The following is a 24,947-nucleotide window of genomic DNA, read 5'->3' as shown; positions in this document are numbered from 1 at the left end:
GATCTCCTTCATAAGAACTGTGTGACAGGAGCCTTTAACGCCTTCCTGCTATAGGATGTACAGTTACACCCTGCAGGGTATGAAGAGAGATCACGCGGCTATCTCTCTTTATACATTGCATCTGCCGGCTGTCTATTACATGTTACACCAACAGCTGCAATCATTGGCATGGCCAATTGCGTCTGTTAACCCCTTAAATGTTCTGACAGCGGCATTTAAATCCTCCGAACGATGTTCGGCGGTGCCATACGGCCCCCTGCGATAAAATCGCAGGGAGCAATGCGGGTGTCATCGCAGCCGGGAGCCTTCTGAAAGGCCCCAGGGCTGTCTTGTCAGTATGCCTATCAAGCCATCCCTGTGCTATGGCATTACATCATATTGCAGGAGCGATCAAATCATTGCATGTTGTGGTCCCCTGTGGGGACTAAAAAAAAAAATAATTAAAAAGAGCAATAAAGTTTTACTAATTGTTAAAAGAAAAGTAAAAAAAAAAAAAAACCCTTTTGTCATATTTACAATGAAAAAAATCTAAATAAAATAAAAATACATATTTGGTATCACTGCGTCTGTAAAAGTCTGATCTATCAAACAAACATTATTTACACGGTGAATGTTCGGGAAAAAAAAATGAATGCTGGAAATGCACTTTTTTGGTCACCCTGTCTCTAAGAAAAAAAGGAAATAAAAAGTGATCAAAAAGTCATATGTATTCCAGAATAGTACCAACATAAAACTACAGGACGTACAGCACAAAATGAGCCCCCGCACAACTATGTCGACGGAAAAATAAAAAGGTTATTATATGCAGAAGATTGCGGCAGAAAATAATCTTTAAAAAAGTAAGTACAGCAAAAAAAAATTATATATATATATATATATATATATATATATATATATATATATATATATATATATACACACGTTGGTATCATAGTAATCATACTAACCCATAGAATAAAGTTATCATGCCATCTTTGTTGCAGTTTGTGCGCCATACAAACAAGATGCACCGAAAGATGGCGGAATGTCTTTTTTTTTTCAATTTACTTAGAATTTTTTAAACGTTTTTCTGTACATTATATGGTACACGAAATAGCACCATAGAAAAATACAACTCGTCCCGCAAAAAACAAGCCCTCAGACAGCGACGTCGATGGATAAATAAAGGCGTTACGATTTTATTAAAAGGGGAGGGAAGAAAACGGAAAAAAAGGGCCGCATCATTAAGGGGTTAATCATCAGCAGTAACTGTGATAGAAGTTTTTCTTCCACCTTATGAAGAGCTTGTGTAATAGGGTCCATGTAATACCATCACGCAGGAATTACGCTGACTAAAAAACTGACTCTGAATGAGACTACATGACCCACCTGAACAGAAGGAATCCAGGAGGTTTCAGACAGAAAGGAATAACTAACCAAGGTAATACTACCCTGTTTCCCTGAAAATAAGACATACCCTGAAAATATGACATAGCATGATTTTCCAGAATTTTTGAGGATGCAAAATGATTTTTCAGGCTTTTTGAGGATGCTTGAAATATAACCCCTACTCCAAAATTAAGCCCTGCTAACAGTTAATTTAAAAAGTCATTTTAAATAGTGTCCAGGCAGCTATACATGTAAAAAAGTTAAACCTTTTTGAACAAAAATTAATATAAGACACTGTCTTATTTTCGGGGGAAACATGGTAGCTGACTTGTATATACTGGTAGCTAATTACATAACAAATTAAATACAAAAAAAATCACTGGAGCGGCTTGTTAAACCTCTATTTTACAAGAGTAGCCAGCAATGGGGAACTGCTCAGATGGTAGCGTATATCGGCCGTGAAAACGGCGGACGATATACACGTGTAAATAAGCCCTAAGGAGAATGTTACCCTTTCTGACCCATCTCCATAGATCTCTCACTAGCCAAGCCAGAAACCTGCTGAAAATCAGACGAGGAGGCAATCACCCCAAAACAGCTCTCTGTGCATGGTTATCTTCTTCTGGAGAAGACTCTGGCTTTGGCTCACTATTCCCAGCCATTGTTACAAGGCTTGTGAAAAAGTGTGACTTGAAGGAATGCTGCCTTCCAATAGGCGGTACTGTAAAGGTATTGTTCCATCTTCCAATTTGCATATTTCCAAGAGGATCAAGGATGGTCTTATCAGTCTCCTCCCACCTTCTAGGTTCTCTACCTAAGGAGAAAGGATACCCATCCTGACTCACGCAGATGGACTTCACTCCCTCATTTCAAGAGACAAGATTTGCGCTGAAACTTTGTACCTTATAATATGCTGTGGATTTAAAATCTGCACCACAGGTCAATTTAGGCTGCAGAGTTACTTCCCACAGCATGTGGATAAGAGTTATTGAAATCTCCTCCACATTGCTGGTACTGTAAAACGCTACAGATGTTTCACTGGCATTTTTGATGGGGAAACTTTGCAGCATGTTCCACATATTGTTTGAGTCCACATGTAGGACAAGGCTGAACCCCCACAGCATAGGAATTGTCTAGTGGCACAACTCAGCAAGCTTTGGTACTAAAACTCAATTATTGATTAAAGAAGTAGCCAAGCAATGAATGTACTTCACACTTTCATTTAAATGGCTCTAAGTTCTTTAAGTACATTTTTGAAAATTCTCTGCAAACTTTATATAACGTCACAGTTATCCGCTTTCACACAGACTGAAAGTTTTAGTTACAGTGCTGTAAGCAACACTTACTATCAAGTATTTAAAACCAACATAATCAACCTAGACAAAATCGATCTTAAAGGGGTTCTCCAGGCACCATATATAAAGCGGAATCAACAGTGGAGTAGAATTATTCTAACTTCCTTATATACTGCCTGTTCCAGCTAGCCTGTTCTCAGTTCAGTATTCTTTGTGGGAAGAAACAAAAACATTTTCCAAGCTCACTAATGATCCATTCACTGAACAGACATGCAAAGTTCTTTATAGGTGATATAACATCCACATAGTCTTCCTTGTTCCTGCTATGCACTTGTTTCTAGGATGAGTAAAAAAAAAAGAAAAAAAGGAAAGGATGCGGCACAATTGGGGTTCAGCTTCCAGTTGGGGTGGGGGTGGGGGGGGGGGTTGAGGGGAGACAAGCCCCCAGCAGAGATAAATCATGATTCTCCTGTATATCTCAATGTCCCACGGTAAGGGTGATATGAATTCTTGTTCATGTCATTACCCCTATCAAATCAGAGAACATGTTTACTCTCTGATTGTCACATATGGGCTTTTTCCCAGAAAAGGAGTGAAATGATGAGAGCTTGCTTATGTAATCACTCCTCTACACTAGTTACCCCTTCAAATGCTACAGTCATTGCTGACTGTGTCTAAACTTTTCTAAGAAAAAAAAAAAGTAAAATCTTTTCCCCCTTATACAATGGCTCTATAACATAATGCCTTCAGTTTGCTGTCCAAACTGTTATAGAGCAGGAAAAGTTGAGCAGATTGTTATATGGTTTATGGGAAAAGATCCAGTGCAACGTATATTTTATTCATTTATATCTCAGCTCATTTTGAGCTGAACAGTCCAATAGGCGGTCCCCATCAGTGATTGACAGCTATTTATGTATGTCTGTACATACAGCGAAGGCTGTCAATGACTTATAGGACCGCCCATTAGACTGTTCAGCTCAAAATGTGCAGAGGTTTAAATGAATAGAATACAACTTATACTGAATTTTGTCCCATAAAACTATCCCTCTGCTTAGCTCCTCCTGCTCTATAACATGCTATCTGCAGTTTGGACAGCATGTTCAAACTGACAGGCTCACTTTAAATATTTGGAAAAAAAGAACAAAAAAACAAACCAACAAAAAAAAAAGCTTCCAGTTAATGAACAATGCGGAGCCTAGAGAGTTGAGTAAACCACTTGATCCCAGCTATGAAATAGTGCCCTCTTCTTTCTAGTGAACCAGAGACTTGGAGACAGAAATTAATTCCTTTCTCTGCCCTAGACCACCAGGGACGCTAACAAGAACATCTTCATTACCCTAAAACACCAGTGATGTAGACATCAAATAAGTTGTGCCAAGTAACAAAGTTAACCCCTATCCACAGGACACATAACTTTACGATCAGTGGGATATGACCGCTAAAGACCCCCACCAATTCGATTGGGCCCTGAGTGAATGGAGCAGAGGCTGCTCAGGTGCACCGCTGCTACATTCCCTTCAATGACAGCGGTGGAGTTTGCCAAAGCACTTAAACTCTTCAGTAATCAATGGTGCTGTCATTGAAGTAGCGGCACACCTACAAAATCTCCATTATATTAATTCGGGGACTGACCAGACCCCGTTCTTGGGATCAATGAGAGTCTTAGTAATCAGACCCCAATAATCACAAAGTTATCCCCTGTGCTGTGAATACGGGATAACTTTAGAACTTGGCATAACTTTTTCAAACCCTCCTAGACCACCAATGATGTAGACCTTTAAGCCCACCTACACCACCACAGATTTGGCATAGACCTGTATTTATCTATGCACTGTATAAATGTATATAGCTATGTAAGCATGTGTGTCTGGCTCTGTGTGGCAACTTATTGGGGCTCTACATGGCAACATATATTCAAACAATTTTGTATCACCTGGCTAAGATCCCGGACTGAACGTTGCTCAGCACATGGGGACTGAATGACTCAAGACAGAACTCTTTAGTGCTCCACTAGTTCTGTTTAACTCTGTCTTGGAGAACCAATTTAATCTCCAACAATACTTCTCTGCGTCTATAACCAGCAGGTTTTTATATATCATATATGCAAATAGCTTCTAAAAACCTCAAATCCATCTACAGGTTATAAAAATCCTTACAGGATGAAAACATTGATCCACGAAAAAAGTCACAACAAAGGTAGTCCGCTTGAAGCATAAACATATAGCATATAGCACACAAAAACATCAAATGAGAGACATTGGCTTGTACAGACTGCTGTGTAATTCTGTAAAGACATGGTACATTCACATATGTACAGATGTAATTCTGCGTGCACGTATTAAATTGGGAACTGTGTAAGGGAAAAAGCATCCTCTATATAGGAAAACACTAAATGATACCAATAAACAGTTTGGTGTTTGGTCCTTCCAACTGTATTTCAATTCTTTGCTATAAAAAGATCAATTAGGTTTCTTACAAAGAGAATCCATTACCTGGAGTTAAGAAAAATGTAAATGTAAATGCTGTGGAGAAGGGCTGCTATTACCTCTTTGAGGCAGCTATAATTGTGTAATGAATCACTTCCCAAGCATCATGCTCTTTGTGTTTGCCAAGTGCCTACTGTAAAAAGATGTAACAACAGGCTATAAACAGAGTTCTTATAGTAGTCATTTGTTTAAATGGTGTATGGTGAGCCATGACGTGTCTAGTTCATTTATATGTCTCGATTTGATGCATTAAGACCATCATCTACGTTGGCATCCCTTGTGCTAAGGAACATTACGCGTACTTACTTGCTTCGTCTGGTCTTTCTGGCTCTTCGGAATCTCCGTCCTCTTGCGTTTCTTCTTTCTTCAGAAGTTCTGTTGGTTCCAATATACTCACTGGGGACAGGGGACCACAATGGCTTAAGCCTGCATCTCTCGGTAGTGTAAAGCTGCGTGGTTTTGCCCCACTGCTACTCAGTACTTGTAATCTGTTCCCTTCAATTAAGGGAAATGGGCCATAATGATCTTGTTGATGGCATTTTGGAGCTGGAAGTGTGGACTGCCGCCTGTGATCTGGAGATGCCACTCCGGGGTCAGTGAAAACAGAGTCCTCCAGAGGAAGAGTCTGAAGGTAGTGAAGTCCTGAGCTGGTTAACGGTGTCTCAATTAAATCTTGCCAAGATCGTCTTTGGCTGGCAGTTTTACGCAGTGGAGTATCAGTGGTGCTTCCTGCCGTTTCCTGACGGTATTCCTCATGGGAAGATTGGGACTGTGAGGTTTCTGTGGAGGATAGTCTGCCGTGTTTCTGTTCCACAAAGGGGCTAGCACATGACATCTGTTAGAAAACAAAGAGGAAATATATGTATAACCCCATCACACAAACATCAACAATCGCGCACAGACAATAGCCATATAGCCTGCAGCTCAGTATACTTTTTTTTTTTACCATGGTCATCTTCTGGCTCTAATTCTATTAAAAAGAAATGTTATGTGAAATATCATTTTCTTCTTTAAGCTCAAATATTAGGAATTCCCCGATCTTCTGGGTTTCAGTCTTCTGAAGGCAATATGACCATTGCATCCAAATCTTTTACAAAAAAAAAGTTTAAAAACTTTTATTTGCCTTACACAAGTGTTGAAAGGGAATCTGTCAGCATGAACATGTCATCTAAACCACAGGCATCATGTAACAGAGCAGGAGGAGCTGAGCAGACTGATATATAGTTTCATTAGGAAAGATTTAGTAGAACTTGTATTTTATTCATTTATATCTCTGCACATCCTGAGCTCAACAGTCCAATGGGCGGAGCTATCAGTGATTGGCAGCTGTAAATGACAGTACATACAGAGGTAGTGGTCAGTCAAATACATGAATAAACTAGAAGGTATACTGAATCTTTCCCCATAAAAACATTTGTTGATCTGCTTAGCTTTTCCTGCCCTATAATATGATGCCTGCGGTTTAGACAACATGTTCAAGCCGACAGGCTAGCTTTAAATCCTGAAAAAAAACCCTACATATAATTGTTATTGTTACACCCATAAAACCCCATACTAGTAAATGTTACATTATTTATCAGGCACGGTAAATTCCATAAAAATTAAAAAAAACTGCTAAAGAAATGTAAAAAAAGAAAAATAGACGCTTTATGATCATTTCACTTACCTGAAACAGGAATAAAAAGAATTTAAAAATCGTATATACATCAAAATGGTATTAATGAAAAAAAAAGTTATTCCACAAAAAACAGGCCTGATATTGCTCTGTTGTTGGAAAAATAGAAATGCTCTGGTCCTGGAATGTGGTGCTTCAAAAAGTATTTTTGTAGATGAAAATGTTTCTACAGTGTGCAAAAGTGGTAAAATATAATAAAGCCTCTCTAAATTTGGTGTGGTCATAATTGTAATTGCCTTTTTCCATTGCACCCAGCAAAAATGAATAGGAGTTATTCAATACATTACATGGTTTCTATAAAACTTTGAATTCTTCCCCCAAAATACAAGCTGTCCTACATAGATGGAAAAAAAAAAAAGTTATGACCACTGGAACACAAAAGGGGAAACAGTTTTCGGGCTCTTAAGGCAAAATTTAGTTATGTCACTAAGGGGTTACATATGTACTTAACCCTTACCAATGCAATTTGTATCCTGGTTTTCCTAGGGGGGCTTACTCTTTTTCTGCCGTTATACAATGGTGCTATATGCTGGCTAAAGCCAGTACTGCATGAGGTGACACATTGGATAGGCTCTGACAGCAGAGAGGCTGGCAATATACAGTAAGAGAACCCTGACAGACATCTTCCAACTTTGGAGCTGTACAGCCTTAAAGGAGATGTCCCGCGCCGAAACGGGTTTTTTTTTTTTTAACCCCCCCCCCCGTTCGGCGCGAGACAACCCCGATGCAGGGGTTAAAAAAACCACCCGCACAGCGCTTACCTGAATCCCGGCGGTCCGGTGACTTCCATACTTACCGCTGAAGATGGCCGCCGGGATCTTCTACCTTCGTGGACCGCAGCTCTTCTGTGCGGTCCACTGCCGATTCCAGCCTCCTGATTGGCTGGAATCGGCACGTGACGGGGCGGAGCTACACGGAGCCCCTCTCTGGCACGAGCGGCTCCATAGAAGAAAGCTGAAGACCCGGACTGCGCAAGCGCGGCTAATTTGGCCATCGGAGGCCAAAAATTAGTCGGCTCCATGGAGACGAGGACGCCAGCAACGGAGCAGGTAAGTATAAAACTTTTTATAACTTCTGTATGGCTCATAATTAATGCACAATGTACATTACAAAGTGCATTATTATGGCCATACAGAAGTGTATAGACCCACTTGCTGCCTCGGGACATCTCCTTTAAAGCATAATGTCTTCAGAGGTCGGACAGTGGATTGGAAAGGGTTAAGGTGACTGAGTTCTGTGACAAATATATTTTGCATGAGATAAGTTCAAAATCTACAATAAAAAGCTAATATTTTTTTTTTTTTTTTCCAATTTTAACATGACTGTTGGGATGGTTAACATATAAAGATGGTAGACAAACACAGAATTTGAGAAGAGTTGAATAGTCTAAATATTAATATAGATATAGTCCTTACTGTTGCTGGCCTTGGGTAAGTGTCATACGGGGGTGGCGGACTGTCTTGTTTGGGAGTTGATGGAGTCTCTGGTTCTTCTTGGTCGCTTTCACTCCAGTAGTCTGCAATACATAGTGAAATGCAATGCACAACACATTTTTTATTTATTTAGGTACATATTTAAGGGTAGGGTGGGGGGCTAGGAGGAGGCAGCAGTGTCTTGATGCCTAATCTCAGAGTGGAAGAGAGAAAAATGTAAAAAATTATTAACTGCAGAAATACAATTTATTTACAGTAATGTCCCACTTAAAGTGGTTTGACCAGAGTAAAAAAAAATTCATGGGTAGGGAATGGGTTATAATAAAAAATTAAGCCATACTCACTGATCAGATGTTTCTCCCACTCCAGCACAGACCCGAGACCCTGTCGCTCCAGTCCTGGAAGATACTATAGAGGTCAGGTGTAGTTCCTTTGTATGCGTGAGCAGAGGCATAACTTGAAGCTGCTGGCCCTCAAACTATAATGCCTCATTCTTAGTACTGGTCTCCTTATATGGGGAAGACCCTATGAACCCCCTAAGGCCTCATGTCCACGGGAACAGATCCGCAGTGGGTGTCCCGCACGCGTGATCCGCGCCCCATGGGGATGCATTGGACACCCGCAGGTAATTAAATACCTGCGGATGTCATTTTCCCTTGAGGCGCAGATTGCGTGTGCAGCATGCTCCATTTTAGTGCCGGTCTCCCGTGGGGACGGTTCCCGCAGGCTTCTATTGAAGCCTATGGAAGCCGTCCGGATCCGCGGCACACCCGCAGCTGAATTCCTGCTCTCCAGCGGGGGAGCGCAGGAGTTAAAAAAAAAAAAAATGAAGTGCCCGATGCATGCGTGCGGCACACTGCCAGCGTGCCGAGCTCATCCGCCGTGCTGAAGAAAGAAGATCCAGAAGCGACTGAGGGAAAATCCGCAGCTTCTGGACTGGTAAGTAAATCTTTCTTCATGTCCGCGGAAAAGGAGGGACCTGCTGCGGGATTCTGCATGGAGAATCCGCGGCGGGCCTGATTTTTTCCCCGTGGACATGAGGCCTAAGACTCCAGAGCCCGGGTGTGACTGCATTTTCTGCCACTTTTACAGTTACGCCTCTGCGCATGAGTCCTCGGCTAGTCATTGGCTTCAGTGGGGATACTGTCATGTGACTGCTGAAGCCAACGGCACGTGACCGCTGTACCTTTTCCGGGGTTGGAGTGGCAGGGAGTAGGGTATGGCTACTGTGCTGGACCAGGGGGTGGGACACTTTTTTAACCCATTCCCTCTCTATGCATTTTTTTTATTCTTCAGAAATCCCTTTAAACAAAAACAAAGCAAACATTTAATTTTTCTTTTTTTTTTAAAGTTTAAAGACGTGTTCCTCCAGCAGTTTTTTTCCATTAAAAACAGAGGTGAAAATGCTAGAGTACATGGCATCTTAAATAAACCGTAGCCCGGATGAAAACCAGCTCAAATAACTCCACTTTACTATATTTACACAACCTCCCCCTGCTGAAAATTGCACTCTATTCTTGGGCAGCATGTCTGGTAAGTAGCAATACACAGGATATGCTTTGTACACACGGCACACATTAACTGACCACCCACACATGGCCAAATGCCACTTTATGTTGCAGGCTATATCTATTTTGATATATAGACCAAAAGATTTAAAGAAAATAGGTCTGTTATTATTTATTTCACTGAAAGAGCGAAATATATTTTTTTGCTTTGCAATTATGAAAAAAACCCAAAAAAGATAAAAAGCACGGGAGATTGGAAATGGAGTCGGTCAGAAGCTTTTATGAACTATGGTAAAGTCCCCTGGTGCAAGCACTGACTCCTACGGCGATGTCACATTGCGACATTTTCTTGGCAGGGTGGCTTGCTATTGCCTTTCTCAATCATCTTTTACCCCCTAGCAAGCTGGATACTCATTTTACTGACCTCAAAAGGATGGAAGGCGGAGTCAACCTTGAGCCGGCTCCCTGCGGGGATTGAACTCGCAACCTTCAGGTCATGAGCGAGAGCTTAGGACTGCATTTCTGCTGTGCCACACGAGGCTCTTATGAACTAATAACGGACATACAATTATGTAGCGACACTCTTTTCAACGCTGCTTTTGCTATGACCATGACAAAGTATATCTGAGTATTTGCACTTTTAAAATGTCCTGCGTGGCATGTAAATGAGGCAGAATTGTCCGCTGGGCAGGCTGGATCCTCTCTACTTGCTGCATGTATAGCTGAACAGCCCACCCTGCCAGTGTCCTCTGATGTGGATGACCTAGTAGGCGCCATCCACACATTTCTTAAGTCTTGTGCCTGCGCTGTGGTCAGATACCAATGCATGTGCAGGTAACCTCTGCGATTCTGCCCACAGCAGGCACAGTTTATCTGCGCCTGCAGCGGCATCTGACCTAATGGCGCAAGCATGAGATCTCACAGAAATGCGTGGATGATGCCTACTATCTGCGTCAGAGAAGGCTTGCAAGGTGGGCTTTACATGCAGCCAGCAGAGATGGTCCGGCCTGCCCACTGGACCGTTCTGCCATATTAGATGCCATGTGGGACTTTTTCAATGTTTATAGTGTTGTAAAACGTGAAGCTGCATAATTGTACCGCTGTTACTAGTTCACATTGATAAAAACTGCCAGGTTCCATTTAATTACACTGTACAACATAGACTTAAACTACTTATATAAGAAGCAACAAGCCTTTCTTCTAAATGGATTGGGATTAGAACATTGGGTTTTATTTCCTTTGAGATACAGCGCCACTTTTGTCCTTGGGCTGCATCTGGTATAGTTCCTCCGCCCCATTAAAGTGACCCTCTGAGTGGCTTTAAAGAGTCTGTTGCAAGATGGACATCTATCCTGTAAATCATTGATAAATGTACACTGTGGCACAGCCTCTTCAATAGGGCTAATCTTCACCATCCCCTGAGTATATATACTGTAAATATTATCCATCTACCTTGATCTTGCTTGATCCGTTCTCTCTCTGCATAGCCAGAAGCAGCGACGCTAACTCTACTGATCCACCTATAAAAACAGAAAATATCAAAATGAAGAATATTGTTTGCTGTATTGCTATACCTAAAAATATATATTTTACAGAATTACAATATTCAAAACACTGTGAGGCAGGGAAAACCAGTCTGTTGGTTTAGGCGAGGATTAGGCCTCATGTCCACTAGGAAATTCGGGCCCGCATGGACTCTCCATGCAGAATCCCGCAGCAGGTCCCTCTTTTCCCGCGGACATGAGGCCTAAAAATTGAAATTACTTACCTGTCTGGACACTGCGGGTTCCCGTCTGTCGCAGACTGATCTTCTTTCCTTCTGTCCAGCGGATGTGCTTGGCATGCCGGCAGCGTGCCGCGCACATGCACCCTTTTTTTTATGCTCTCCTGCTCTCCCGCGTCAGAGAGCAGAAATTCAGGTGTGTGTGTACCGCTGATCCGGACGGCTTCCATAGGCTTCAATAGAAGCCTGCGGGAGACCCGCAGAAAATGGAGCATGCTGCGGGTGATTTTGTAAATCGATTTAGGTAGTGGACATGAGACCTTAGAATATTAGTGTTTATTTTTTTGCCACAAACAAATGTAAAGCCAAAGAGGCGGAGTGACATTGGTGGGAAGGAGGGGCACATTTTTATACCTGTATACAGTGTCCATATGGGATTAAAACGGTCTTGCTCTTTACTGCATTGTCTTTCCATTATGTGGTGAACCAGGTGGATCATGATGATCAATACTTGAAGTCCCACTAGATTATAGTTCTTTTTAAAGCACCATTAATTCTAGGGCATTGAATATATGAAAAGTGGTTCAATACAAAGAGAAAACCATGAAAAGCATGACTACTAGAGATGAGCAAGCCTACTCGGTAAGGCAGTTACTCGAGCGAGCATCGCTCTTCTCGAGTAACTGCTTAGTGATCCGGGCAGGCTCGGGTGGGCTGTGGGGGTGAGCGGAGCGGGGGAAAGAGAAAGAGCGCTCTCTCTCTCACTCTTCTTCCCGCTAGCTCCCCCGCCCCTCTGCATTGAGATACACAGTGGCCATTTGCTATGGAAGGGTGGTTTTAGAGATAGTTGGGTGAGGAGTAGATAAGAGGAGATCAAAGAAAGAAGTCTTGTGAGAATGACAAATTACACATAGAGAGGTATCGGGAGATTAGGTCAGAAAGGGGACAGGTTGTGAACAATCTTGCAAGTCACTGATAATATTTTGAACTGAATCCTCTGGTTAATGATCAGCCAGTGGAGAGATTGGCAGAGGTGAAAGGCAGGGGGTAAAGAGGAAAAAAGTGAGTTATCTGAGCGGGAAAGTTGAGGGTGGATTGAAGGATTACAAGACTGTTGGATAGGTGGTCATAGAGAAGGATTATGCTGTAGTCAAGGTGGGTGGTGAAGAGGGCATGTGTAAAAGGGGTAGAGAGCATTCCCTATTTCCCCTCCATTGCACTCACAGTGGCTGAAATGCAGCCAGGAGAGGAGAGCCCACAGCTGCTGCAGGGCACCTGAAGGATAGCATCTATCATACTACGTCAAAGCCCCTCTGCCAGCCAGTGCCACAGCTGGGGAGGGGGGAGAAAGTTGAGGGGCACAGGAAGCTCTTTGAAAAAGGCCCGGCTTACTCCCCCCTACATTATTACCTGAAGACTGCTCCCATACGGGCAACAAAGAACAGAGCTATGTGCCCTGCCCACCTTCCAGAATCATCAGGAACATTCTCAGGCTCCTAATAATGGAAGAGGCTGCATCACAGCACCTGAGCAGAGCAGCGGCTCAGACAGGAGAGGTCAGCAGCACACAGACAGAGCCAGCAGCAGTAGGCCTTAAAGTGGCCCTGATGACCCAGGGCAAAAGATAATGATGCTGCCAGACCAGTGAGCCCTGATGACCTGGAGCATAAAGCAGATGACAGTGCTATTGACTCGGAGCAGTGTCTGCATCAGTACACTTATAACCCCGGGACTGCTCAAGAGCCCTGCCAGGGTGGGGTATGGACTGAGATACCATCTCACCAATGGACTTTTTCATGCTAGCATTCAGAGTTGAGTTGGTGCCCAGACAGTTAATGCAAGGCCTTGCATAGAGGGAAGTTGGGTATTAACGCAGGTGTACACAACTCCAGTCCTCAAGGAAGCCCAACATGTCATGTTTTCTGGATTTCCTCAGTATTGCACAAGTGATAATTATTGTCGGCGTCTCAGACATTGCCACAGGTGTTCTTACGATAGGATATCCTGAATCATGACCTGTTCAGGCCCTTGAGGACTGGAGAGTTGTGTACCCCTATACTAGTATAATGCAATGTCATAAATGTAGGATGTAAAGTGTAATGTTCAACACATTTGTAATGGTGCAACAAGGCACCTGTTAAGGAAGCTCAGCATATTATAGATGGATGTGGCACAGTTATTGTACAGGAAACCTCTGAAAAAATTACATTGATGACCCATTTGCGTTCTGTGTGAAAGGACAGGGCATGAGAGGTTAAGCTAGTCAGTGATCAGGTGTGCCTTGCTGCTGCTAAGGAGGGGATGTACACACCGGCGGGTTATGCCGGATCATTGAGTTTACTGTTGCTTTAAGAAAATACGTAGGCATGATGTCATGACGAATTATGATGCAACGTTTTAGTAACAGACCCTCAAATGGAGCAACTTGTAACTAAAGGTTATTGTTTAGTAAAAGTTATTCATGACATAATGTGCTGCACCATCACATGACCTGCAAAAATAGCACCTTCCACCCACCCATTACACATGAACTAACATTTCTTAGATAGTGTATGAAATTGTGCTGAATCATAGGGAATTGTTAAAATATTTCCCTTTTCGTAAAATTAATACAATTCTAAAATGTGTTTACTGCTTGATTGCCATAAAGAATTTTACAATCACATCTGGGGTTCTGCACCTGCATGCAAAAAATACATGTGAATTTCACATACAGTACATAGAAATCACTCCACTTTTGAATAAATGGTCCTATGTTCTGCATCGCTTTCTATTGACTACGTCCGGGTATTTGACATTCATTTCAAAGTTAAACTTTAATATGGCACTTTAAGTTTGACAAAAAATGCAGTAATGATTTCCGTTTCCCCCTTGATGTACTGTATGGAGAGCTTGAGAGAATGATGCTAAAAAAGTGTATGTATGATTTATGAAGAAAGGTGGCCCTTACATTTACATAAAAGCATAGTTTGTAGAGATGTACGGTACTTCCAAAATTAGATGCTAAATGGCTTTCTCAAAGTCAAAAGTGTTGGCTGAGATGTAAAGCTGGATTAATCTGGATAAAGCAATGTCCTCAGCGTTGAGCGGTTTGTTCCATAGGCTCTGCTGATACTAATGAGCAATCTTCCGTGAATTTGCAAGTCATGCTCAGACTATTTGAAGGAACGGAGATATCAACTGTTCAGATGTTTTGGCTGGAGTCGTCTCTGTCATATGACAAGTTTTGGCAGTTGTAGCTAACAGCCAATAGGATCTTGTTACAGGTCATATCCCGGAGATAAACTATGTACTGCGGGGTGGATAAAAAGCAAAGCAAGTTCATCCAAAGTGCATTTCACTGCCATGGATAGTTATAGTAGTTGCATTGTTAAAGGCAGATAAAGAAGGAAATGACAGCATTCATTTCCTTCAAAGATTTTACATTTCTTCCCATCTGGCATGTTATATCTTGGAAATAAATAAAGTAGCTGGAGCAAGTACAATGATAAGAAGAAATAATAATAAAAGGCGACTAATAAGCAATGCAATCAACTATAGTTCATGTCACTCGAAATATACGTATTCTTGCAAGAAGATCTGAGAGAAGACATAGACCTAGACTAGATGTCGAGGGGAGTTTTGGGGACTGTTAAAATGTGTCCCCTTACTCTGAGGCTGTTACTGCTAGAAGATGGAAAATTGTTCACTTAGTTATTGTCCATGTCTACAGGGATCTATGTATGTGTTTGTTGTTCCCAAATAGTACATAAGTACTAAAAAATAATCACTATAAAATATTCATGGTCTCAACATGCAGGCAGAGTAGTCTTGCAGGTTTAGTCTTCATAAAAGTTGCTGTGAACAGCAGTCAACACTGGAAACAAAGCCAAAATACTCAATTATACATGAAAACACAACGAGATAAAGTCAACAAATGTCTGACCAGATTGGACTAGCCAGAATTTGATGGTTTTTTTAATGTTTATCCTACTGTTTGAAAACTAGAGAACAAGGAGCAAAATCTATCTAAAACATCAAGCACAGGGGATGTCCTCAAACATTAAAGGGGTTGTCTCGCGGCAGCAAGTGGGGTTATACACTTCTGTATGGCCATATTAATGCACTTTGTAATATACATCGTGCATTAAATATGAGCCATACAGAAGTTATTCACTTACCTGCTCCGTTGCTAGCGTCCCCGTCGCCATGGTTCCGTCTAATTTCGGTGTCTTCTTGCCTTTTTAGACGCGCTTGCGCAGATCCGTCTTCTCCCTTCTTCTCCCTTCGGCTCCGCTCGGCAGCATCGGCATTTTGGCTCCGCCCCCTTGTATGCATCATCGCGTAGCTCCGCCCATGATGTGTGCCGGTTCCAGCCTCCTGATTGGCTGGAATCGGCACGTGACGGGGGCGGAGCTACGCGATGATGCGTACAAGGGGGCGGAGCCAAAATGCCGATGCTGCCGAGTGGAACCGAAGGGAGAAGAAGGGAGAAGACGGATCTGCGCAAGCGCGTCTAAAAAGGCAAGAAGACACCGAAATTAGACGGAACCATGGCGACGGGGACGCTAGCAACGGAGCAGGTAAGTGAATAACTTCTGTATGGCTCATATTTAATGCACGATGTATATTACAAAGTGCATTAATATGGCCATACAGAAGTGTATAACCCCACTTGCTGCCGCGAGACAACCCCTTTAAGGGAACATGTGTAAGGGTGACAAAGTACTGGTAGAGTGGCATGTTACTAGGAAGTCAAAGAGGAGAAGTACTAAGGATTAAAATCAAACTTTACTTTGATTTAAAAAAAAAAAAAAAAACAGCATTAGAATGAGTTTTGGGGCACAAGGACCATTTTTCAGTTGTGCTGCGGTTAATACTTTAACAGGTGAGTAGAATATGCAAAGATTGGGGAAGGTTGGTGGAACTAAGGGGAGGTCGGAAAGGATGGGAAGAGGAGAATGACATTAAAAATTATCTTGTGTTGTTTTTCTTTATTTTTCCTCTTATTTTCTTTATTTCATGCTCATCTCTCTGTCCTTTCCTGCCTCCCCTTTGTTCCATCAAGACAAAGGATAAGTTGTATTCCTTTCCTTCACCATCCTCCTCCTCTTTGACTTAGAAATGTCACGCCATCTTACCAACATTTTGTCACCCTTACATGTGTGTTATTCATGCCCTTGCTTGTGTGACATCTGCCTGGTAGGCAGTTCCTCCATACACGTTTTTGCCTTTAACGACTTACATTTTTGATACTAAGTTTTTAGGCCCTACCTATACCTCAGGGGTGTTCCACCATTTCTCTGGCTCTACAGCTATTCAAGGTTTGAGGAGGAGTTGGCTCAAATGGAATTGGCAATTTAGTAGCAATTAATAGAAAATGTAAAGCTGAATGTGACAATATAGAGGTATACGAGGGTTCCAGAAAACATGAAGATATGTGGTCAATAAGGATTGTCATAATGACTGTGAAGACATTCTGGAACCAAGAGCTACAACTTTACTGCCTAAATGCTGCCAGTAAGAGGGTATGTATTGAAGAGCTTGCTGTCCAACCAAATTTGCAATGGAGGCACTTTTGAATAAAAGGGATAGAAATGTCCTTGAAGTCAGATCTTAATGTGGATAGTTGCAAAGTTCCTTGCTTTGTGGAATATCCCTGAACAAGATATTGGATTACCCTAATACTCCCATGGCATTACAAGCTGTATTTCCTCTCCAACATTGGATTATTGGGTGGTCTATGCCCTTTTGGTTTGATAAGCTGCTACTAATAATCTCCCGAAGAATGACTGGAAACCTTTGGTAGTTCTCTTTATAGAACACAACAATTAGTTGTGAAAAGAGATTTCTATTTCCAAAGGCTTGAAATAAAATTAACACCAACCACACTTTGGTCAACTCATCAATCACAACTGATTAGACCTCGTTTCATACTGCAGCAAGATAATGACCTCAAACAAACTATCAAGGCGATAAGGTGCGGTCTTCAGAAAAAAGGAGAACAAAAAGTTACAGATGTATTCTTCCTTTCCTTTGCTCAACATATTCCGAGAAGTGTGGCGCAAAATGACCAGCTTCGAGGAAAAAAATGATTTTATGGTACTTTGTTGGGAGATGTATACACTACATGAGTCTGTATGTGGCCACACGGTGATTATGAGGAGAACAGCTGATTTCTTTACAAAACATTTGTACATTTTCTGTTTTAATATTCTATTATAGTATATTCCGGAATCAATAGGTCACTAAGTGCCATATAGCATGACCCTACTACAATCTCACAATGCCCTACTGAATTTGTATATGCCATTACTATCATTACCATTTGTGTGTGATTCTACCATTGGAATAAAAAGGACATTTTGATAAGGTCACTGTAAGAAAAAGTACAGTTGAGTAAACGTTTGCCACTCTGAAGTTGTCTTTCTTCAGCTTTCCCTCCAGGTGACAAAGCTCGCTATGTTACTTTGTATTTACGGGATGACCGTGTGACATTTTCAGTAGCTACATGACAGCCATGAGGACTATAAAGCTGGGCAAGTTTAGCAGCAAACTTTGTGAATAAAAACCTCGATATTTAGGAAATATCTGTGACAGAAAAATCCATAGTGCGAGGCAACTGATATACTGAACATCCTACTTCTGTGTAATTTAGGCTACTGAAGGTGAACAATCTGTCAGTTTCCGTAATGCTTTATTGTAACTGAAAAGCTATATCATTTTGCACATCTCCTGCAACTTCAACTAAATAAAAAAAGAAAGATCAAAAATCTTTAGAACTTTCATTTGATCATAAATCAGCTCAGAAGACTGTTCTGGAGAGGAGAGAGTGGCTGGAGACTGAGCGTCAAACAGCCATACTGATAGACTCACTACTGAACGACATTCTGTAGCTGGCTATATACTGTGGTACATACAGTAGCAGCTGCAAAACCAAACAGTTGAACAAAACGTTGTTAATAAATCCGATTACGGAAATAATTTTTGCCAAAAATACATACATTTCAGTAAAAACCAATTGAGGTGTCCGTATCCTTTAAGGGGAACCTGTCATCACCTTTGAGCCCCTAAACCACACTATGTGCTCAAAAGGTGAGAGAACAGCAAGTCCAAGAAGCTGCGCTTCATACTCATCCGATTCCCTGTTCCTGCACTGTGTTCCCACAAAGTTGCTGAGTGTGCACACAGTCTGGGTACATGCTCTCCCATCCATCTCTATGGGTAAAGTTTCTCCTAGTGAAGGCTACCTGGTATATGTTAGGAGATTGAGAAGGCCATACATGTTCCTCTGGGAAATTCATGGGAATAAGGAAGATGGAACAATACCTCTGCAGCACCACCTATTGGATGGCAGCATTCCTTTAAATCAATGTACAACTCTTTAACAAGTCTGTAAAACAATGATTGGGAATAGGAAACCAAGCCAGAAAACCATACACGGGCAGCTGTTTTGGGGTGTTAGCCCCTCATCAGTATGCAGTAGGATTCTGGCTTGGATGGTGAGAGGCCTGATAAAATGGCAGATGTTACAATGCCTCAGGCAGCATTCCTACAAATCAATGTCAGACCTTTTAACAGGCCTAGTAACAGGATTGGGATTATAGCCAAAACTGGGGTCTTCTCCAGAAAAAAAAGATAACCATGTAAAGATAGGTGTTGGGACATTTAATCCTCATCATTGGGTTTTTGGCTGGGTGAGAGGCCTATGATATGGGTCAGGTATAGTTTCTCCTTGTGAAAAGCATCTGTTAGCCATTAAGAAACTTAAAAGGCCATGCATTCAGATATTTTGTTACACCTTGCCTGATGAAGGGCCCCTAGTAGCCTCAATAGCTTGTTGTTAATAACATATTTCTGTTTGCTCGCCATTAAAAAGGTATCATATGTACAAGATTATTTTGTCTGTCTTACCGAGAGGAATAACAATTGTTTGAAAAGCAAAATTTTCTACTTTTCTGTAAATATATGATAGATAAAACAGCAGATAATTGCATCAGCCCGTTACAGCCCAAAAAACATGGTAGCAGTCCAACTTGATCTAGCCATAAACAGCTGGGGGATCTCAATGATTTGTTGCCCAGAATTTCTCCTCAGATGCTCCAAACATATTATGGCTTTTGACTAATAGCAAATATCAAAGTATAGAACAGGAGGGGGAGGGAGAGATAGAGCGGGAGTGGGGGGGAGGGGGAGTGGGTGGGGGAGGAAGAGGGGGGGTTGAGGGGGGGGAGGGTTGAGGAGGGGAGGGGGGGAAAGGGTTGGGGAGGGGGGGTGGAAGGGTTGGGGAGGGGGGGGGGAAGGGTTGGGGAGGGGGGGGAAGGGTTGGGGAGGGGGGGGAAAGGGTTGGGGAGGGGGGGGAAAGGGTTGGGGAGGGGGGGAAAGGGTTGGGGAGGGGGGGAAAGGGTTGGGGAGGGGGGGGGAAGGGTTGGGGAGGGGGGGGAAAGGGTTGGGGAGGGGGGGAAAGGGTTGGGGAGGGGGGGGAAAGGGTTGGGGAGGGGGGGGAGGGTTGGGGAGGGGGGGAAGGGTTGGGGAGGAGGGGGAAGGGTTGGGGAGGAGGGGGAAGGGTTGGGGAGGAGGGGGAAGGGTTGGGGAGGAGGGGGAAGGGTTGGGGAGGGGGGAAGGGTTGGGGAGGGGGGGAAGGGTTGGGGAGGGGGGGAAGGGTTGGGGAGGAGGGGGAAGGGTTGGGGAGGAGGGGGAAGGGGGGAAGGGTTAGGGAGGGGGGAAGGGTTAGGGAGGGGGGAAGGGTTAGGGAGGGGGAAGGGTTAGGGAGGGGGGAAGGGTTAGGGAGGGGGGGAGGGTTGGGGAGGGGGGGAAGGGCTGGGGAGGGGGGGAAGGGCTGGGGAGGGGGGGGAAGGGCTGGGGAGGGGGGGGAAGAGCTGGGGAGGGGGGGAAGGGCTGGGGAGGGGGGGGAAGGGTTGGGGAGGAGGGGAAAGGGTTGGGGAGGAGGGGAAAGGGTTGGGGAGGGGGGGAAAGGGTTGGGGAGGGGGGGAAAGGGTTGGGGAGGGGGAGAGAGAGCGAGAGTGAACCAAGAAAAAGAAAATCTCGGGACCCGGCGTCCCACATACAAAAATGCTCGAGTCTCCCATTGTAGTCAATGGGGTTCATTACTCAAGTAGAGCTCTCAAATTTTACGAAAAGCTCGACTCGAATAACGCGGACCCGAGCATTTCAGTGCTTGCTCATCTCTAAATGACATGTATTTTCTTGTCTATCTGCTGCTCCCACACCATTAAGTATCGTTCCTGATTATTGAAATATTGGCATGTCAACTGATAGGTGCCAAATATGGAGCTGGGGTTGGGGATAAAATATAATTTTGTAGGCATACAACCAGTAGCAATGTGCCTTATAGTCAATCCACTGCAATTAACAGAAATAAAGCATAATGAAAAGCGTACCATTCACATTACATTGGTGTGTTGACAACAGACAAATATCCTAAAAGCTGCGGTACGAGAGACACGGACTAGTAAATGCACTTCTGTGCAGAAAAATAAACTCTCAAAACTAAGAATAAACAACCATCGAAAAAACATGAATACAGGACATGTTTCGTTACCTGTTCATATCATCTAAATTGTCAGCAGCAAAGTAGAAGCTTTTGATCTTGGGATGGCAAGCTTTAAAAGCACTATAAATAGAGAGAAAAATGTGTCAGTCATACGCCGTCAGGGAAGCCATTCTGCGGTAAACTCACCAAACAGGCTGTGATACAAAGCTGAACTTGCAATATATTCATTATTACGTATTCGGCCTCATACAGGCGTTGCGTATTATAAGTACTCTGTAATTAATATTTTGAAGTCAAAATCAACACTAGATGCAAAGAACAGACGTAGCATAAATATTCCTACCCTGTTTTCCCAAAAATAAGACATGGTTTTATATAAATTTTCTCACCAAAAGGTGTGCTAGGGCTTATTTTCAAGGGATGTCTTTTTTGACATCTGTGGCACTTCCAACCTTTATTGGCTCTCACACAAGTGCTTAGACCTTTGTTGTTACCAGCGTTTTTACTGCATTATGAGCAGTAAAAACGCTGACAAAGCCCTCGGCCGCCGACACAGGATCACTTTCTGGTTACAGGAGTCATGAATCAGGCGTCCACAAAGCGATAATTGGGATTGGTTCTTTGAGAGCTGCATTGATTGGCTGAGCTGCGGACTGCAGGAACCGCGCCAAGCCTCTGGAGAGCCGTGGGAAGGACTGGAGAGTCCGCTGTGTAAGTGATTCGGCTGACCGGCGTGAAAAGTGCTGGAAAAAAAATGTAGCAATTGCGTTCTTACGGCCCTTTCCACGCACCTAAAGCATTCCCACTAACTTTTTTAATGAACTGTAACTAGAGCTCATTTTCGGGGTAGGGCTTATATTTCAAGCCTCCCCGAAAATCCAGAAAAATCACGCCAGAGCTTATTTTTCGGGTAGGTCTAATTTGGGGGGGAAACAGGGTATTGCATTCTTCTTGAGTTTAGAGCCCAGTCCCCGTTTTTGCTTACAAATACTGATGCAAAATACTGAGATCATTTGCGATGCGTGACCATAATATTCTTTAGGGGTCATATATGGTTCTGCACAAACTTTGTGAGAGCTCATTGCCTATTTAGTGTAGGCTCCCAACGTCAAGGCAGATGGGCTCAAAATGTGCGCTAATAACCAGCCATTTATCTGTACGGTAGAGCAGTAAAAACATTTTCCGAATTGTTATATTCCATGTTTCCATATTTCTTAGTGCTCTTTGGAGAGTGCTCTAGCATCCTCTGTGATTGCAATGTGTAACTGCATACATTTATTTTACTGGCATTTGCTGTCTAAGGACTCATTTACATCAGCGCTAGGGGTTTCTGTTTCCCTGCTCCGAACAGAACGGCGCAGAACACACACTTTTGACTATAGTGGGGTCTGTTCAGTTTAAATCCACCTGGCCGACATTTTGCCGAATTTGCCTGGATGAAATAGTGCTACATCCTGCGCTAGGTCATCCTAGAGGGAATTAGCAAAGGAGGTTCTGAATGGAACCTCCAGTGCTGATGTCAATGAGCCTTTACTTTGTGTTTTGCAAATAATCCTATTGTGAGAGGTAGATTTCTTAAAAAATATCTGACATACCGTATGTTATCGCATAGGCATACTGTACACTGCCCATTGAGTAGAGTTCTAAAAAAATGTATACTGTGTGGGTTATACTGTTTTTTATACTGGCCTGATAAAACGCCAAAAAGGACACTTTTAGAGTCCATTAGGTGAATGGAGCCCAATGTACATAGGTTTTCTAAGCCTATAAACCAAACGGTGGGCTCAGAGCTTTATCTGGGCACCGTGTAGCCATATTACATGGGTTGAAGCTAGACAATCAACTTCTAAAACTGGCAAGCGGGAAGGTCCTACTTTGCGTTTTGCCTAGTGCCCCAACTTCTATAAAACTAGCCATACTTGAAATAGAGAAAGGGGTTTCTTAGCGAGTCGTAGAAAGCAAAGATCTTGGAAACCATAGGGAATTGATATAGAATATGTAAAAAAAAGTTTAGCATATAAATATACAAAGTCTGCCAACAGTTAACAGGCCTGGGGCAATATTTTATAATAGTGCCTATACTAGCCTTTCATCAGAATCAGACTGACAGCCATACCTATGTGCATTGTACTTCAGGCCATAGTTATAGAGGCAGTAAGTCAGCATCTGTTCTCACTCACTGCTTTCTTCAAAGTACGATGACATTTAGTATCCTTTCCTAATAGTGGGGAGTGAAGTGCTAAATGTCAGAAGTATGAACAATTGGCTGCAGCTACGGCTGTGCCAGGTGAATTGCCAGCGCTGTTCCAAACCTTGGGCAAAAATGCTGCAAAATATCAATAGAACTGAAACATCAGGTCTTTATTGTACTCTAAACGCTGAATAATAGATGGCAGTTCGAATTGAGGCATATCGCCTCTGGTCTTTAGTATCAGCAGAAAAAAGCAGTTTCCGGAGCCTCCATTGTCATATAGAAATAATAGAAGTGCACATTATCTACATGAAACTTTTATTTCTTAAGTAGCTAATTAAAATAGATGAATCGCTTTTTACTCCATGCACACAGCTTTATTTATGCATTGGCATTTGGGTCTTTGCACTAAAATGTCTCTTTGGACGGGTCAGTAATTCTGTTGCAAAGTTTACAACAAAAAAGTAAAAGTGCAAATAAAAACTAGAAGACCGATTATACAGTTTACAGTATGGGGAACTAAATGTATCCATATTAGGTCTTATGCACTAAAGGTTTATTCCCAAGATCGACTAATCACCTATACATAGGATAGGTGATAAAAGTCTGATCAGTGGGGTTCTCACTGTGCAGACTCACACTGTCCCAAAAATGGGAGTCCCATGTCCCCCTCTTCTCCCCAATGAGTGTTCACAGCATCCCTCACAGTTAGGAGGAGACTGAATGGAGTGGCAGCTAAGCATACCCGGTGGCACTCCATTTACATCAATGGGCTGACAAAATATAGCCGAGCGCATGCGGCAGTCCCATTAAAGATGAAGGGAGTGGCACCGCGTATGCTCAACCACCACTCCATTCAATCTTCTCCTGGGGGATTCTGTGAGCATTCAATGAGGAGGAGAGTGGGACATGCTGCCCTATTTCTCAGGATCTGTGGGGGGTCTCGAAGGTAAGACCCCCAACAAACAGACTTTTAGTACTTATCCTATAGATGAGTGGTGTCAATTTTGGGACAACCCCTTTAGGGAATCTATGCAAGCACCAAGTCATACAATGCTATAACATAGCACCCACAGAAATCAATGGGGTCCTACTTTACCTTTGTATGCTTCATAAAAATTCCATAACATGATATGGCATCTGATAAGCCTGGTACAAGGTCATTTCTGTTCGATGAAGCCGACAAAAAACACATTATGACATGTTCCATTAGACGCTATATTATGATATTCTTCCATAGAAGCATGTGGCGTGCGTTTGCCTACGGAGCCTATATGGGTAATATATGCTCTAGTACTGGTCATATTTATGAACCACTTGCGTCACACACTGCTATGAAGGTGTTGGGAAAAGTTAGCAAAGCCTAAAGGCCCATTTACACACAACAATTATCGCTCAACATTTGTTCAAATGATGTCTTTTGAGCAATTATTGTTGGGTGTAAAGGATACCTTCGTTTGCTTTTATGACGAACGATGATCTTTAGTTCAGCGTAAAAACCATAGTTTAACTTGCCAGCTAATAGCAGGAACCACATGCTGTGATTCTCCACGGGGAGCGCTGATAACATTGTTTCTGCTGCTGTCCCGCGGGAGAACAATGGAGCTGCATGTAGATAACAGATCACCCGCTGTTATATGCTTACAGTGGAGGGAGACTCATTCGCACGCAAAGGAAGCTAATAAGCTGCTAATGGGCATTAGTGCCCATTAGTAGTTTATGCAAAATGATTGCTCCAAACGGTCATTCAAGCTGTCTTTTGAATGCATTTTGAG

At 42.7% G+C, this 24,947-nt stretch overlaps 1 protein-coding gene across 1 annotated transcript in view; it reads right to left on the bottom strand.

Annotated features, from left to right (window-relative positions):
- The window catches only part of CNKSR2 (connector enhancer of kinase suppressor of Ras 2), a 372,341-nt gene that overhangs the window by 51,941 nt on the left and 295,453 nt on the right, over positions 1-24,947 (bottom strand). Inside the window, exons 19-22 of the mRNA XM_066598620.1 lie at positions 21,030-21,101; positions 11,218-11,285; positions 8,240-8,340; positions 5,456-5,984 (exon numbers count right to left, since the gene is read on the bottom strand). Coding sequence (XP_066454717.1) covers positions 5,456-5,984; positions 8,240-8,340; positions 11,218-11,285; positions 21,030-21,101 — 770 coding nt within the window. The remainder of the gene's footprint in view (positions 1-5,455; positions 5,985-8,239; positions 8,341-11,217; positions 11,286-21,029; positions 21,102-24,947) is intronic.

The sequence above is a fragment of the Eleutherodactylus coqui genome, chromosome 4 (genome assembly GCF_035609145.1).
Source record: "Eleutherodactylus coqui strain aEleCoq1 chromosome 4, aEleCoq1.hap1, whole genome shotgun sequence".
In the NCBI taxonomy this organism is placed as follows: Eukaryota; Metazoa; Chordata; class Amphibia; order Anura; family Eleutherodactylidae; genus Eleutherodactylus; species Eleutherodactylus coqui.
The sequence above is the reverse complement of the archived record's forward strand: the minus strand, read 5'-3'. Positions and strand labels throughout refer to the sequence as shown.